Source organism: Acomys russatus, chromosome 21 (genome assembly GCF_903995435.1).
Source record: "Acomys russatus chromosome 21, mAcoRus1.1, whole genome shotgun sequence".
NCBI classification, from domain to species: Eukaryota; Metazoa; Chordata; class Mammalia; order Rodentia; family Muridae; genus Acomys; species Acomys russatus.
In genome coordinates, this window is record NC_067157.1 from 7,436,117 (window position 1) to 7,452,679 (window position 16,563).

Here is a 16,563-nt window from a genome sequence, read left to right on the forward strand (position 1 = left end):
TCTCTAAACAACAACAGGAATACACACACACACACACACACACACACACAGGAGGGAGTTATCCTCAAGTTTCTGTTACATCTTGGCATAAGGAGAACTGGACCACAAACGTGCAGATCTAGGCTCTGCCTCATTTCATACTTTCTAACGCAGCTGTGACAGGAGCCCCTGACTCCCTGCAAGATTAAAATGCCATCTCTTAGATGCTAATGGCTTAGAAACAAAGATGATGTTAAATCTGGCTGCATTTCCTACGGGTGAAGACAGTGATCTTTAAGAAATAAGAATGGTGCCAATGATGAACCACATTTGAGTTTCGTGCGCCACTTTAAACGTGGGAGTGCGGAGACAGGTGAAATTGCAGCTGAATTATCCTAGCACAATACACTGCTTACTTAATATGCTACGTTTCCCTACTAAAGTGGGTGAGAAACTTTGAATAAGTGAGAATAATACAGTTATAAAACAAATAAGCCAAATGTGACCCAGAGAGCCTGGACTGGGTCCTTGTCTTCTAAGCCTCTGTAACTTAAACAGACATTTCCCAGGTTACAAGACACTTCATGTATGAATTAGACATTTGAAACGTAAACACGTTTCCCATGAAAACGAAGCTATTGATACACTCTGGCAAACGCCCAAGGTGACTGTGTTTAACTCATAATGGATCAAGACCATCAGACGCAGGCTAACAATGGTTCTCTTACCTAGATTACTCAGACTCTTGGCTGATGTAGGACAGGCCCTAGGAGCAGTCATGCCTGACTAGCTCCCTGGGTCACACACAGAAGCAGACAGAGGGAAGGAACACGGACGGCAACAAAGACAGAAGCAGGATGCTCAAAGCGGGTGAAGGGACAGGTCCACTGTTAGGGCAGGGTTAGCCTTTGGCTCACACAGCAGCCCTGGCGGCGTATCTGCAGACACAGAGCTTTTATACAACTTAGCAAAACTAAGATCCGCCAATCACACCAGCAATACTAGATCTGGCTGAGAAGTTGACTTAGAGACACAGTGGTCTGTCTCTCCCGACTCATGGTGTCACATTCCCTGACTCTGGTTATCCACCCTCAACTGTGGCTCCAAACTAAAAATAAAAAAATCAAAATTATAGAAATAAATAATTCCTAAGTTTTAATAACGTTTACAATAACACATCAATAAAATGGTTCTATTTTATCTGCAGACTCATAATCCACTGGGGAATTTCTCTTTTGTGGACAAAGAGAATCTCTTGCCATTTGCTATGGATTTAGCGGGAAAACTGTGGCTCCGAGTCATTTCTGCATAGAACCAAGTTCTCACTAGCTGCTGTGGCTTAATAATGCCTTCCATTCCTCGGGATAACAGTGCAGGCCTGCAATCCCAACCCTCGGGAGCCTGAGGAGAAGAGCAGGGGCTTGATGTCAACCTAGGATCCACAGAAATAATCTACCTCACACTGCCAAGATGGCTCAGCAGGTGGAGAGCCTGAGTTTGACCCATGGAACCTAAAGGGCAAACTCCATTTCAACAAAAGGTGCCCTTTGACCTCTGTACATGTGTACAAGGGGTGCACCAACCCACTACCCCACACGAAAAAAAATTTCTAAAGAGTTTATGAGATGACCTCCTGGTAAAGATGTTTGTTGCCAAGATGGACACTATGTGTGACTCCCCCAGAAGCCACATGGTAAAAGAGAGGCCTGACTTTTGCAAATTGTCCTAAGGCCTCTACATGTATAATGTGACACCTGTTTACCACCCTCAACACACACACACACACACACACACACACACACACAATTTAAAAAATTTAAGTGCAGAAAAAGAATCTAATGGGAGGTTTATTTTCTATGAGTTGTGTTTAAAATACGAGAAGAGCTAGCTGGAGCTCAGTGGATTACAGTTAGATCTACAGACCTGTGCATTACCAAACCTAGAGGGAAGGTGGGGGCGGGGGCGGGGAGAGTGGACAAGATAACCCTGGGATGTAGAGAGAACTCCATGCAAGCCCTGAACACAGCAGCAGAACTAAAGGGCTGATACAGAAGACATAAGAAACTGCAGCTCTGGAGGCAGAGGCAGGAGGATCCCTGGATTGGGCACTTGACCCCCATGAGGGCGCCTGCAGGTGAACGTTGGGGCTCAGAGGGGATCACAGGGCAGAGGGTCCTGGTTCCTAAACCTCAAAGACAACAGCCTCCCACCCCCACCCTGGGCACTTGCAAGGTTAATATAAAGCCCAAGCTGTCAAGGAGGGTTCAACTACTGAGCTGCCAGCTTCCCAGGAAAGAAGCCATGCCTTTGCTTCCCATTGGCCAGGCCCAGGCCCCCAACTGGGCTCGCCTCCTCTTCTCAGCCACACAATTCCATGACAACAGAAGGTCTGGGCTTGCTGTCTTCTTGCTCTCCCCAGTAGGGTCAGGGTCAGAGTCGGATGAAAACCCAGGCCTCACACGAGTGGCAGAAGCAGAGTGGGAAGAAACGGGCTACCTACTGAAGAACAGGCAAGTGAGGGCAGCACAAGAAGGACGTGACAGGATTGCCAGGTGGACATTTTAATTTCAATATAAGGGCATTGTTGTGTTTTGGGGCGTGGGGAGTGCATGTTGTTAAATTTCAGCCTGTCTAATTCTATAAACAAAATTAGACTCTGCCAAACACAGTGAAGTACAACTTTCCCAGCAAGAACTGGGCGCAGGACATGGATGGCCAAGTGTGCCCACAACCACTAAATTGAACCATATCTTACTCAGCGGCCTTGGGGCTGGCAAGATGGGTCACGGGTTAAGTTAAGGCACTTGCCACCAAGTCTGAAAAGCTGAGTTTGTTGCTGGAACTCATGTGGTGGAGAAAACCACCTTCCACACACTGCCCTCTGACTTCCATATACATGCTGCAGTGTGCGCATACTCTCACACACATAGTGAATCAAACACAATATAATTTAAATTCTGTTTAAAATTTAAAAATATAGAACGGCCTTAAAAGACATAAAATTATCCCATTTCTCAGTGCCTCTCACAACTTAGATCTTCTGTTCAGACTGTCAGAGGAAACAGCAAAGCGACCACAAACAGCATGTGGCCATTTGGTGGGTTAAGAGCAGAATGTGGAGAAGTGAGTAGAACCCAGGATTCCGACTCCCCAGGACCAGAATTTAACAGATAGTGACCGTGAATGCAATAATTACCCAGAAGTCAACATTAGACTGGACATGCATAGAGACAAAACTAAGGAAACGCAGCTAGATTTCTGTCTGTGGTGGTTTGATAGGAATGGTCCCCACAGGCTTGTGTGTTGGAATCACTGGCCCATTTGGGAGTGACACTATTAGGAGGTGTGGCCTTGTTGAGGGAAGTGTGCCACTGTGGAGGTGGGCTTTGAGGTCACCTATGCTCAAGCTGTACCCAATGTGGTGCACATTCTCCATCTTCTGCCTGCTGATCAAGACGGAGAGCTCTCAGCTCCTCCAGCACCATGTCTGCCTGCACGCTGCCATGTTTCCTGCCATGATGATAATGGACCAAACCTCTGAACTGTAAGCCAGCCCCAGTGACATGTTCTCCTTTATAAGAGTTGCCTTGGTCATGGTATCTTTTCACAATGAAACCCTCAGACACTGTCCCTACACTGTTTTTTATAGAGCCCTAAACTAGCCAAAGAAACAAAAGCTCTATAGCTATACCATGCACATATCTACACAGGCCTAGCGAGTCCAGGGTTTTTAAGGGAAAGGAACCAAAATAATAAAATGTCCAATAAAGGTCTAAAAATCTAGATGATTTCCACAGGTTAGTAAGGAAGAAGGCCTGTGGTCAAATCTATTCAATTTAAACCATGTTTGAGCAAAATGGCAACTTGGAAACAGATAACCCATGAAAATTTTAAAAGGAGGCTTGGCCTTTAGAATAAAAACTTACCTTTAATTCTGAGACGCACGGCAGTACCTTAGCCACCAGACAACCTTCAAAATGTTTTTAGAAATAAAACCTAGACATGTACAAAGTCAACGCTCTATTGCCCCTCGTTAAGTTTAAAGTGTAATATTTCCTAATGGGCAAGCAGAATGGCATAGGCTTTATGTGTAATACAAATAAATAAAAGACTGTACAGCTAGGGAGGTGGGTCAGTGGGTAAAATCACCTGCCACAAAGCCTGGGGACCTGAGTTCCATTCAAGGGCCCAATGGTGGAAGGAGGGAACCAGAAAGTTGTCCTCTGATAGTGCACACCCCCGCCCCACATACACAAATAAATATATATTTTTTTAAAGGACCATGTTATTTTATTCCAGTATTGCCTACAGCTCTCTTCCTTTCTCTTACTAACTTACTGGTCCAGAATACCTGCTTTTCTACCAGAAATAAAACAAAACAAAAGTAATGATTTTCCCTGTCAACTTTCTTTGTATTAGAATTTTTTGACATGTATTTATTTCTTGGGGGAGGATGTGCGCTCTCCTTTACCACATGGTCCCAGGGAGTGAACTCAGGTGACGGGCTCAGTTGCAAGCCCCTTTATCTTCTGAGTCCCTATGTCAACGTTCTAAAACACATTATTATGTCCTTGATAAGAACAGAAGCCACCATTTTTTGAGGGCCACCAGCTTTACATGTTTCATCTCATTTAATCTTTAAGACGAAACTCAGAGAAACCGAATGAACAGGTTCCCCAGCTCGGAAGTAGCAGAATCAGCACATGAAAAGACAGCAGTCCCCTTAGCCCCAGGGCTGCACGCGGAGCCTCTGTAGTCATCTGCTCTACAGACTCTTCACATACTGTTCTTTCTTATACGTACATAATGAAGATTAAAACTTATAAGTTGGTAAAATAATAAAAAACATTTGTGTTTATAACAAAACAGGACAATCTAACAATATACTGTAATAAGCTGCATGAATGCGAGGGCTCTCTCTTGCTGTCTCCAAACACCTCACCCTCCTGAACGCACCCCCTGGGACCATGGCTGACCACAAGCGACGGAAATTACACACGGTGCAAAGATGGACGATGAGGGTGAATGAACCTGAGACTCTGTCATTGTCTCATAGCTGACCTAAGCAAGCCTATCCTGCATTCTAGTCACTGGAGCATCCGAACGAACTTGAACTCAAGAATATTCTACAGCGTTTTGTAGCCTCATCAAAATACACACACTTGTGAGCACATCCCGGCAGGGTAGAAAGCACAGGTCTCAGCTGGGCATGCTCTTTATTGAGTGTAGGAGGCCCTCACCCATTCTAGGGGTCTCCAGAGGCTCACGGAGAAAATTTTATCCCAGGGCTCAAGAGGTGGCTCAGCTGTTAAGATCCCTTCATGTTCTTGCAGAGGACACAGGGTCCCTCTTAGGGCACACACTGGATGGCTTACAACCACCTGTAACTTCAGTTCCCGGATAGCTGATGCTTTCTTCTGGCCAAGGCACCTGCATGTGTGTGGTGTGAATAAATTCGCACAGGCATACATACAAATTATAGATGTATGTATGTATACATATATATGTAAAGAAAAGAGTTTAAATGCCCTAATATCGGAGACTCCAACTCCTAGAGAGCCGACTATGCATCTTTTAAAATCCCCACTTGACTCGGCTGAGAGTCCACAGAATGAGGCTTTAAAATAAAACGTGCCAAGTGCCAGCATAACTGGTCATGCGGCTAGTGTCACCTCAGCCTGAGCAGATCTGCTGTAAGGAACTAGCAGAAAGAAAAGGGACCTTGGGATGTCCCCATCGGCCACTTACCGCTTGCCCGTGCAGTTCCTGTCGTTCAGGCCACCAACCTTGTTTATGGCAGACCAGGCTGTGAGAGCCACATACGGCAACGAGGCAGCTTGGGTATGGGTGAGTGATCTGGGCTTGTGCGAGATCTACAGTGAAACAAAGTGGTAAAAAATAAGCAGGAACTTGCAAGCCTGTATACACAGCTAAGCACATTTACCCTCCAAGGAAAGCAAGAATTTGCCCAGAGAACTTTATAAACTACTTCTGGGTTCGTGTTTGCTGTATACCCTAGCCAAAGTTGGTCTCAGAACAGTCTCCAGACAGCTCGCTCCCTGTGTGACAGAGGCTCGGGAACAGTTTGCAGGCTACATTATTCGATACAGCTTCTTCACTGATTATTTCTAAAAGACCATGCATAGGGTTCACGTCAGACCTACTACACAGAGAGATAAATTCAAGCAAACCTCAAATTCTGATAAACAGATTCTAGTTAGTTTTTGAGATCAACTGCTTCTCTTACTATAGTTTCTGGAGAGTAGTTTTTCTAGACGTTTCCTGCCCTAGTAACTCCTAATTCCTCCTCCAGGCTCCCCTCTGTGGCCCATTTTCTCAACATTAGCTCTCCTCCCTATTTACATGTGGGTCCCCTGGCTCTGTTTGCTTCGGCTTCTGTCGCGGCAGCTAAAGCTCTCCTTCTCTCCTCGGGTAGACCTGACTCACACTGGGCGGACTCCAGTATACCTGGCTCACACTGGGCGGACTCGGGTATACCTGGCTCACACTGGGCGGACTCAGGTATACCTGGCTCACACTGGGCGGACCTGGTTCACACTGGGCGGACTCGGGTATACCTGGCTCACACTGGGCAGACTGAGTGACGCGTCCTGCACAATGCCAAGTCTCCACCCTGTGGGGTAAAGATGGCTGGCGCGGCAGGCAGTGCTAACAAAAGAATGCCCAACACTCTTAACCTTCCAAAGTTCCTTAGTCTTTACTTTAGCTCTAAGTTGCCCATGAACCTAGTGTGAAAAACCGCCAGTGACTTCAGAGACGCCCGCCAGTCTTTCTCCTAAAGCTGCAGAGACAGCGAATTACCTCATTCCCACTGACCACCACAAATTCTGAGAGTGTGCCTTGTTTCCAAGGAGGAACAGCAGCCCAGACCTGAAACACACACACACACAGCTTTATCAGACACAGACATTTGGGACTGAAGAGAAACATGCAGGTATTGCCTAGTGCACGGCTACCTGGTGCGGGAGGGGAGCTCCAGGCAAAAACTTAAAGTTAACATGATCCATAAGCATTGCTGAGTGTGATTCTGGGTCCCCAGCTCAAGCCACATTGGAAAACACATTGGAGTACACCCTGCCGCATTCACCAAGCCTCTCCGGGACTTGAACATTGGCTTTATCGCTTGCTAGCTGCGGCTTTCAACTTTTATTTATTTCTATGCATTTTTGAGACAGGATCTCATTGAGTAGGCTCGAGTGACCTCCAACTTTTAATCTCATCTCAGCCCCCTTCATGCTGGACTTAAGGGTGAGCCCCTCCGTGCCCAGCTGGCTGTGAGACGTTTCATAGCAGGGCTTGCTCACCTGCAGCCTCACCTGCTTGTGCTAACTTACAGGGTTATCTTCTCCGTGAAAAGGAACCAGAGCATGGCTATTATTATGAGCTCACACCTGTCTCTTGGCATAAGCATCCAAAGTGACAAGTGACAGAAGATTATACCAAACTTTAGCTATTTCAGAACCAGCCAGCCCATAAAGTAGAAATTGTCATATAAAGACTCAAGCGAACTTAACTAAGTAGTCCTAATCCTGCATGTTTTAAAGTCTTACAATTCTTTAGTACTAAATTTAGAAAACTCAAGTATAAGCTGAGCATAATACCTTAGCGCTATAACTATAGCAATAAGGAGGCCAAGGCATTTCCCCAAGCTCAAGACAAGCCTGGGCTACACAGTGTGTCTCAAGCCAGCAAGACCCTGTCTCAAAAAACAAAAACAAAAACAAACAAACAAAAAAACCAACCAAAGCATGAAACAAGTGTTCTGGCCCCAAGGTCAATCAGTACATATATGGGGGGGTGGGTACTGGTTAAAAGTCTATTCCCAAAGGAAGCAGGAGGAGCCCAGTGGTACACATCTGTAATCCCAGGACTTGGGAGGTGGACCAGGAGGATTAGGTGCACAGAGGCAGCTTTGGAAACAAAGCAAGTTCAAGACCAGCTATACCTAATCCAAAAACCATTTTAAAAATTCAAGAGTTTGAGTGCCAGGCTTGGTGGTACAGGCCTGTAATCCTCAGGGAGGCAGAGGCAGGCAGATCTATGTGAGCTCAAGGCTAGCCTGGTCTACACAGCGAGTCCAGGACAGCCAAGGCTATGCAGAGAAACCCTATCTTGAAAAACCAAAATAAATAAATAAATAAAATAAAAATAAAAAATAAAAAATAAAAAGAAGAGTAAAGTGGAAATTTCACATTTAAAACAGGAATGAGGAATAAGAGAGCTGGGCACAGTGGCACATGCCAGTAAACCTGGCATTCAGGAGGTGGACACAGCAGCATCATAAGTATAAGAACATCCTCACTGTGGTGGTTTGAAGGAGAATGGCCCCCACAGGTTCATATACTTGAATGCTGAGTCCCCAGCTGATGAACTGTTGGGGAGGACTGGAAGGGGTGGCCTCATTGACATAGATATGTCTGTTGGAGGTGTGTCACTGCAGTTAAAAACCCATGCTAGGCTGGTCCAGTGCCTCTTGGTTCAGTATGTAGCACTCCCAGCTCCTTCTCCAGCACCATGTCTGCCTGCGTGCTGCCATGCTTCCCTCCATGATGATGGACTAACCGCTCTGAAACTGTTAGCCAGCCCTGTTGCCCTGGTCGTGGTGTCTCTTCAGGGCAATAGAACTGAAACTAAGACACTTACCTATGTAACAAGTTGAGAGCAGCCTGGCTTACATAAAATCAGTCTCAAAAACCAAGAGGGAGAAAAGAGAAAAGAGGGGAGGAGAGGGGAGGGAAGACAATAAAGAAAGGATGAACTTGCCTCGTCTCCAGGTTTGAAGTACTTGACGTCAAGCCCACATTCCATCACCACACCAGAGACGTCCCGACCCAGAGTCAGAGGAAACTCCTCTCCTTTGAGTCTCATGTGCAGAGGGTCCCGCTTCATATTGAGGGCTCTTGCTCCGTAACCACCTACAACACACAGTTTATCTGCATCTTAAACACAAGGTCAGAATGATTTTTTAAATGCTACAGGGTCACAGGCAGGCCGACGTCTCATGCTTAACATGTAGGTTCTAAAACAACAAGCTCTACAGTTTCTGCCACCACACAGCAAAGCGCAAGAACAACTTTCAAAGAAAATTATTATTATTACTATTATTTTCAAAGAAAGTTACTTTGAAAGTAGTCGATCATTAAAGCAAAAACCACAATTGCTCAAAGTCTCTTTGAAACGTGGATTGCAAGCCTGTCTTCTGGGATTTTAGAATCTTCTTTTACATACATTGGTACTTGAAGATGGCATCTTTATTAATCTGCTCATTTGCAAACTTTTTAAGTAACCCAGGCTGGCCTTAGTCATGATCCTCTTGTCTCAGCCTAAAGGCCAGGATTACAGATATGTGCCACAGATATGTGCTTCTATAAAAATCTTTTAACAACACAGACATTTAGGATTAAGTATGGTAAAGAGGAAAATGTGTAGGTTATTAAAGAAGCCACGCCTGTTATACTACCTGATACCAGCACTCAATTCTGAGTCTGACGTCTAGTTCCCATCTCCTAAAAGTCTATCTAGAATAATGATTTTGAGTAACTGTGAGGAATTTTAGTGGAAAAGAGCCGTGTCTGACCAGGTCAACTGCATTATAGCTAGTATTGGGGGGGGGGTCAGAAGAGGGAGAAGGAAATTGGTTTTGAGACACAGTGTAGCCTTGGTTGTGCTGGACTTGCTTTGTAGATCAAGCTGGCCTCACAGAGATCCATCTGCCTCTGCCCCTCCAGCTTTAGGATTAAAGGTGTGTAGTACTACATGGAGGCCAACACCTTGTTTTTAAGGATATTTACACAACTAAAATTGAAACCATTGTTTTGGCTCATATAAATTAACTACTCTATCTGCAATAATAATCCCAAGTAATAGCTGGGCCTACCTATTCCTGAGCAGTTCTGGAAGTCAAGGGAAGGCCCTTGGAAATATTTAAAGCTGTTTTCAAGTAAGACCAAAAGCAGCTAAGGGACTCTAAACAAACTAAGGACAACCCCACAGACAGTGGCAGAAGAAAGAAGTAATAATAATTGCAAAGCAATAGCTTGTATCCATGATCCAATCCAAAAGAAAAAGGAAATGCAGGCGAGTACAGAGAGCCCAGAGTAGGTGAGGGAGGGCGGGGTCAGGAAGACAAGTAGAAGGCTGGCCTCAGATGGGGGCAGTAGCCGACCATCTGCCCAGCGGAAAGCAGGTAAGAAACGGTGCTGACAGCTGGCCAGTCTGCAGAAGTCGTTTTTCTAATGAAGAAAAAGAAAAATCACGGCACATGGAAGAAAATGAAAGTTGGGATAGTCCCAGAAAAAAATCTAAGCTAGTAGTCCCTATGGCAACCCTCCCCGTTTGCCATCTGGCTAGCTAGAAGTGCAGTCCATCAGAGAACATAACAACAGCGCGTGTGAGACTCACAAGGGAGCATGCCCATTTTTCCTGCCTTGTATTTATGTCCCTCTGCTAAGATGCTGCAGTTTACTCACCGAGCCCTTTGTGCTTTGAGCAACAGAAGTGGACATTCAGCTTTGTCACAGTTTAGTTGTAAAGTTGCAAAAAGGTTTCTGCCCTTCTGAGGCCCCAAGCCAACGGTTCAGATTGTTGTCAACTGTTTCCATAATAACCCTGAGGTGCTGACAGACCAAGAGTAGTGAGGCCTACCTAACCTCACCTTCCCCCTCCCCCTCCCCAGACAGGGTCTCTCTGTGTAGCCTTGGCCATCCTGGACTCACTTTGTAGACCAGGCTGGCCTCGAACTCACAGTGATCCGCCTGCCTCTGCCTCCCGAGTGCTGGGATTAAAGGCGTGTGCCGCCACACCCGGCTCTAACCTCATCTGGGACCCAGAATGCAGCCAGCCTGAAGAGGGAAATGGAACCTGCTCAGTGACAATGGGGTTTGAGCTTGTCACCCTAGCTGTGGGTGGTAGCGTGTGCGCGCGCGCACACACACACACACACACACACACACACACACACACCCCTCAAATCCTAGTACTTGTGGAATACCGGCATTTGTCAGGTGGTATTGACACACGACTTTAATCCCAGCAGTTGGGAGGCAGGGACAGGCAGATATCTGTGAGTTCAAGGCCAGCCTAGTCTACAGAGAAAGTGCCAGGATAGCCTGGGCTAAAACAGAAAAACCCGTTTCAAAAAAGCAAAACCAAACAAGCAAAAATCGAAACAAAACCCAAAGTTTGTTATATATGCTGCTGGCTATATTGTTTTTAAATTATTTTCTTCTTAAGGGAGATAATTTTTACTCAAATATTTTCCAAAGTCATCGTTTTAGGTATCTTCTACAACAATAATAATATCTCAACAAGCATCCATGGGCTGAAAGATATCTTGCAAATAGTATTACCCTGTCCAGTAGTAAGATCCGAGATCATCTCAAAATTACTCTATAAAAGTAAAGCATGTTACAGTATTACATGATACGGCAGCCAAGAAACATCTGAACATAGCCGCTCTACTGAAATGAAACCTACCCAGCACAAACTGCGCATGCGCATCTTGTAAGCCAAAACTACCTCCAAGCCCAATGTAAAACTAAAAAATTTAAATGAAGTAAAACATCACATGAAACTAGGAGTGGCCATCATTACATCAGCACAAAACTAGAGGAGAGATGTAGCGCATGCGCCAGCACTGAAAAAATAGTTCAAAGTAGACAGTTGTGGTAAAGGTATTTTCAGCTTATTATTATTGGGCTTTGGAGACATTTGATGGCTCAGGCCTGAAACAGTGCCTACGCCAACCTAGACCCACTACATAGCTGAGAATGACCTTGACCTTCTGGCCTCTCCTGCACTATTTCTCCAACGCCTAGACTGCAGTTGTGCACTGCCACACCCAGCTTATGCAGTGCTGGCGCTCACAGCCTGAGCCGGCTCTGCACATGTCAGGAAGGTTTGCTTAACTGAACTATTACTGCAGTTTCAGGAGTTTTCCAGCTACAGTTTAAGATCCCAAACCTTTCTCCAAATTTCTTCCTCGGAAGAAAAGCTACTAGTAGTTATTCTGCCAGATAAAGAGAAACAAAAGCAATTTCAGGAATACTTTACTCAAATAGCCACAGTATTTTCAAGATAACATGTGATTACTACAGAATTCTTGGCTTTTGTTTTGTTGTATTGTTGGATGTGCCCAGGGCCTTGCATGGCTACGCAAAGGAACTATCACTGATAAAAATCTGACTAAGACATGCTTAACTGTTTTCTTTCTAAGTATTTGAAAACCAATGTATTTTACGGCCCTTTCAGTTCAGACCAGCATTGTTCTCTGCTCAAAGCCACATGTGGCAGGTGGCTGCTGTCCTCAACAGAACAGGTCTGGGGCGTCACTTCATTAAATGCAACATTCAAAATTAGAGTCAAATGACTTGATTTCCCAAAACCAGAGGATCTCCAGGTTTGGGATGTATGCATTCTGAACAAGGAGTCTACAAAAGGCTTCCTCTTGGGCCGGCCGTGGTGGCGCATGCCTTTAATCCCAGCACTCAGGAGGCAAAGGCAGGCAGATCGCTGTGAGTTCGAGGCCAGCCTGGGCTACAAAGTGAGTCCAGGACAGTCAAGGCTACACAGAGAAACCCTGTCTTGAAAAAAAAAAAAAAAAAAGGCTTGCTTCTTCTTTCCCAACAATCTTTGCGGGGCTGCATTTTCTTCATTACTTCAAATAATGTAGCATAACAACACAGAGCTATGTATGAAAATACAGCTGTAGTATTAAGCCAGGCAGCAAAGAGGTGTGCTAAAACAATGCTAAGCATCTCACTAAATTTTCCGGCTTATTTCGGAAAATCATTTTTACAAGTTATTCAATGTTATTTATTTAGGGTACAGCAAAATGTGCCAAGGACAGCTTTGTAGGGTGACTTCTCTCCTTTTAGCATGAGAGTCACAGGGATTGAACTTGGGTCTTCGGGCTTGGCAGCAAGTGCTTTTACCCAGTGAGCCATCTCACCGACATAAATAGTTCTTCTGTCTCAGCCACCCTCTTTGGAGGTAAATCCTGTGCCTTGTTTTCTACTGCCTATTTGAGTACAGCACATAAGCAACTGTTTCTCTTTCATTCCACACGTTTCTCCTGTTTTAATTGTGTATTTACTATATCATAAATAAAAATGTCAGCATTTGTACTCTACCGCATGATTCCTGGAGAAACAGTAAAGTTGGTCTTAACATTTTACTCTATCCTAACTTAATTTGTAACCAGGTAAGACACACACATACATATTTGTGTATGTACACAAAGAAATCAAGTTCGTCACATTAAGTCATATCTGAGAACTGTCCCTGAGGCATGGAATGCAACTGTAGCTCCCCACACCAGCCCTTCAGAACACTGACCCGGGGAAACATAGAGCAGCTTCCTTCACCACCGGAAGGTTACCTGCCTTGGAATCCGTGTTGACGTAGGTCATCTCAAAACATGTTCATCATCACAAAACCCAGATGAGTTTCTATAAGCAAGACTGACGATATTTTTGTCCGATTTTTCCAGAATGAATGTAATTTATAAATACAAATCAATCTGTTCACACACAGTATAGAATACTTTTGAGGAATGCTCTCTCCAAGCTGTTGAACATGGCCCAGCAAGAGAAATTAGGATAACATGACAGCAGAAGACATTTTAGCTATGGCGGGTAGAATGCAATGTGAGAATACTGTGTCCGTGTCCTGGAGGCCTCTTCTGTGGCTTGGTCCACTGGGCCTATAACAGAAGCCGTGACTAGTAGGGGAGCTAGGATGCAGGAATTATATATACCCCAATTCTGAACCGATAGGGAAATGTAAACAAACTCTGGAGCCTGTGCTGGACCTTAAATTTACCACAGCGCAAATTAACTATAGATACCACTTCGGTCCCCATTCTTGTCAGAAAGGAGGCCCTCAGACACATTTAATAAATGACTAAAGTATACCTTGGCTATTATGACTTCAAAATTTTGGAAATATTTACAGGGATATTTCCTTCAGGGCCTACAGGATTCTGGGCGGCTCTGCCTATAAGAGGTGCTTGTCACCAAGCCAGATGGCCAGTTTAATCCCCTGGGCCCACATAGTAGAAGGAACCCATTCCCACAAGATGTCTTTTGACCTCTACTTGTGCACTGTCCCACACACCAAAACACAAAAGAAATAAATGTATTAAGCTTAAATAGTTCCTTTATGCCAACCAAAACATAACCTAGTTGTGTGTGGTGGCCTACACCTGCTATCCCAGGAATGAAGAGGCAAGGCAGGGGGCTGCAGAGCAGAGACTGGTCTGGGGTATGGAATGAGTTGGAGGCCAGCCTTGGGCTAAATAGCAAGCACCCCCCCCCCCTTTTTTTTTTTCAAATCAAAAATCAAGCAAAACCACACAAATTAAACACCTACACCCCTAATAAAATTTTGATTAAAAAAAAAAAAAAAAAAAAAAAAAAAAAAAAAAGCCCGGACAACTTACTTCTCATATTAACATCTATAGGATTTAAACTGGCAGCATGGACTTTGATAATGACTTCGTTTGGATAGTGTATGACAGGTAACATCACGCTCTGAGTGAATCGAAGGACTTCATTCTTTCCATATTGATCTATCACCCAAGCGGGCATGACAGTGCTCCTCGCAGGCGTAGTACTAATGTCCCTAAACGGCGGCTTTGGAATAACTCTGCTTCTCCAGAAGCGAGCAGCAGCACATGCGCTTCTTGTAAGTACACAAGTCTTCAAAACTTCCATCCTGAGCAGGGAGGGATAGAGCTGTGTCCTCCAAAAAGAAAAAGAAGAAGAGAAAGAGACCACCTCTGCAGTGGGTCAAACTAACACACTTCAATTCAGCCAAATGCTGCCAAACCCACTGGTCAATTAAGAGGGGGAGGAGCTTTCAGAAAGGAACTCAACCTAAATGAAGCAACAAACGAAAATTGAATTGCTACTGTGTTCCCCCCACCAGAAATGCTCCGGCTAACGTCCAGGCAGCGCTCTGCCCATTGCCCCTTCTTCCTTACACTCTCCTTCCCCTTAAAGAAAGAAGCCAACAAGCAGGGAGCCCCCCGAAGGGTCCAGCAAACTGCATCTGCAATCCCGAGACCAAGCGGACTAGACGGGCAGTCTCCGATTCCCGCCGCGACCCCGCCGCGGTCTCCTTGTCGGTCCGCGCGCCCCGGCAGCCGGAGCGCGAACCAATCGCGTGCAGAGATAATCTCCTCTCGCCTGGAACTCGACCAATCCAGGCGCTCGGTGTTGAAGAGGCTCGGGAGAATCCAAGATGTCTGCGCCCATGTAACGCTGGCGGCCGACTGACTTCTTCCTCTGCCCCGGGTCCCTGAGGCATCGTGCTGACTTCGAGGACCATGCTGGGCAAGACTCTGCGAGAAGTGAGTGGACGAGGCCCGGAGGGGACCCGGGAGGGCGGAGACACTGGAGGACTCCGCGGTCAAGGTCGTCCTGGGTCACTCCCCACGGCTCGGCGCGCCAGGCCGCCTACATTCCCGAGTGGGAAGGGGGATTCGAACCCATGGCTCTTACTCATACACTACCCCCCACGCCCCCACCCCCGCCCATACCCATTCCCAGGAGTGAGAACGTCAGGAGAAATGTTTGCACCGCTGAGCCATAGGGTGGAATTACATCCTCTCAAGCTTTTTGGGGAAAGTTTCTCATACTGGCTGTTGTAGCACGTTATCTTAGAACGAAATAATTGGTGACTTTAGAAAACAACAACAGCATTTTGTATCTTGAGTGACTGCCAAAGAAACTAGGACTCCTACCATTGCCTTAACTCCTGAACACCGTGTTTGAACCCCCTGCTTAAGTTGTAGGTGGCAACCCCAAATGCAGCAGTTTGACAGCAGGTTAAAAGGCGGGTGGGAGGTGTTTCCGAGAGGCAGTGGTCACAGTTCATTTAACTCAAAAAACAAAGGCATTGTGAGTCCAAGATGTTTCAGAGAGCGCCCAGCGGTGCTCCCTCCCGACTTCACTGCAGCAGGGTTTAGAACACTTACGAGTGCACTGCCCAGCTGAGGCTGCCAGAATCGAGACTTTTGGTTTATGAATTGCAGTGTTTTGTTTTGTTTGGTTTGTTTTGTTTTACCGTGTGTGCAACTTCTCTAAACTTGTAGAAATATAAATGTTTAATTGTGTAAATCAAAGACTTTTAATATTTTCCTAAATCACACCTCAGCTTGTAATAATACTTTTCAGTATGAAATTTGTGTATCTTTGGCTTTTATTGTGTTAAGATGTTTGATTCTAAAAGTGGCTGTTGGATTATTGACTTGAGTTTCATTTAAAAATCATTAAATAAGGGCTGGAGAGATGGTTTAGAGGTTAAGAGCACTGGCTGTTCTTTCAAGGGTCCTGAGTTCAATTCCCAGCAACTACATGGTGGCTCACAACCATCTATAGTGAGATCTGATGCCCTCTTCTGGCGTGCTAGCACACATGCAGGAAGAATACTGTATAAATACTAATAAATAAATCATTAAATAAATTTTGACTTGCTTCTTCCATCTTGTACAATGTATTTATGCAAAACGATGTTCTCGACACTGATAATTATCAAGTCAAAATATCAGTAAAATGAAAA

At 45.2% G+C, this 16,563-nt stretch overlaps 2 protein-coding genes across 2 annotated transcripts in view; one reads left to right on the top strand and one right to left on the bottom strand.

Moving 5' to 3' along the window:
• Positions 1-14,823, bottom strand: part of Rtn4ip1 (reticulon 4 interacting protein 1) — a 47,218-nt gene extending 32,395 nt beyond the window's left edge. The window contains exons 1-4 of the mRNA XM_051164293.1: positions 14,441-14,823; positions 8,764-8,915; positions 6,802-6,870; positions 5,728-5,852 (exon numbers count right to left, since the gene is read on the bottom strand). Coding sequence (XP_051020250.1) covers positions 5,728-5,852; positions 6,802-6,870; positions 8,764-8,915; positions 14,441-14,714 — 620 coding nt within the window. The 5' untranslated portion in view covers positions 14,715-14,823. The remainder of the gene's footprint in view (positions 1-5,727; positions 5,853-6,801; positions 6,871-8,763; positions 8,916-14,440) is intronic.
• A 377-nt stretch (positions 14,824-15,200) lies between these two features.
• Positions 15,201-16,563, top strand: part of Qrsl1 (glutaminyl-tRNA amidotransferase subunit QRSL1) — a 32,561-nt gene continuing 31,198 nt past the window's right edge. Inside the window, exon 1 of the mRNA XM_051164372.1 lies at positions 15,201-15,352. Within this exon, the coding sequence (XP_051020329.1) occupies positions 15,329-15,352 (24 nt within the window). The 5' untranslated portion in view covers positions 15,201-15,328. The remainder of the gene's footprint in view (positions 15,353-16,563) is intronic.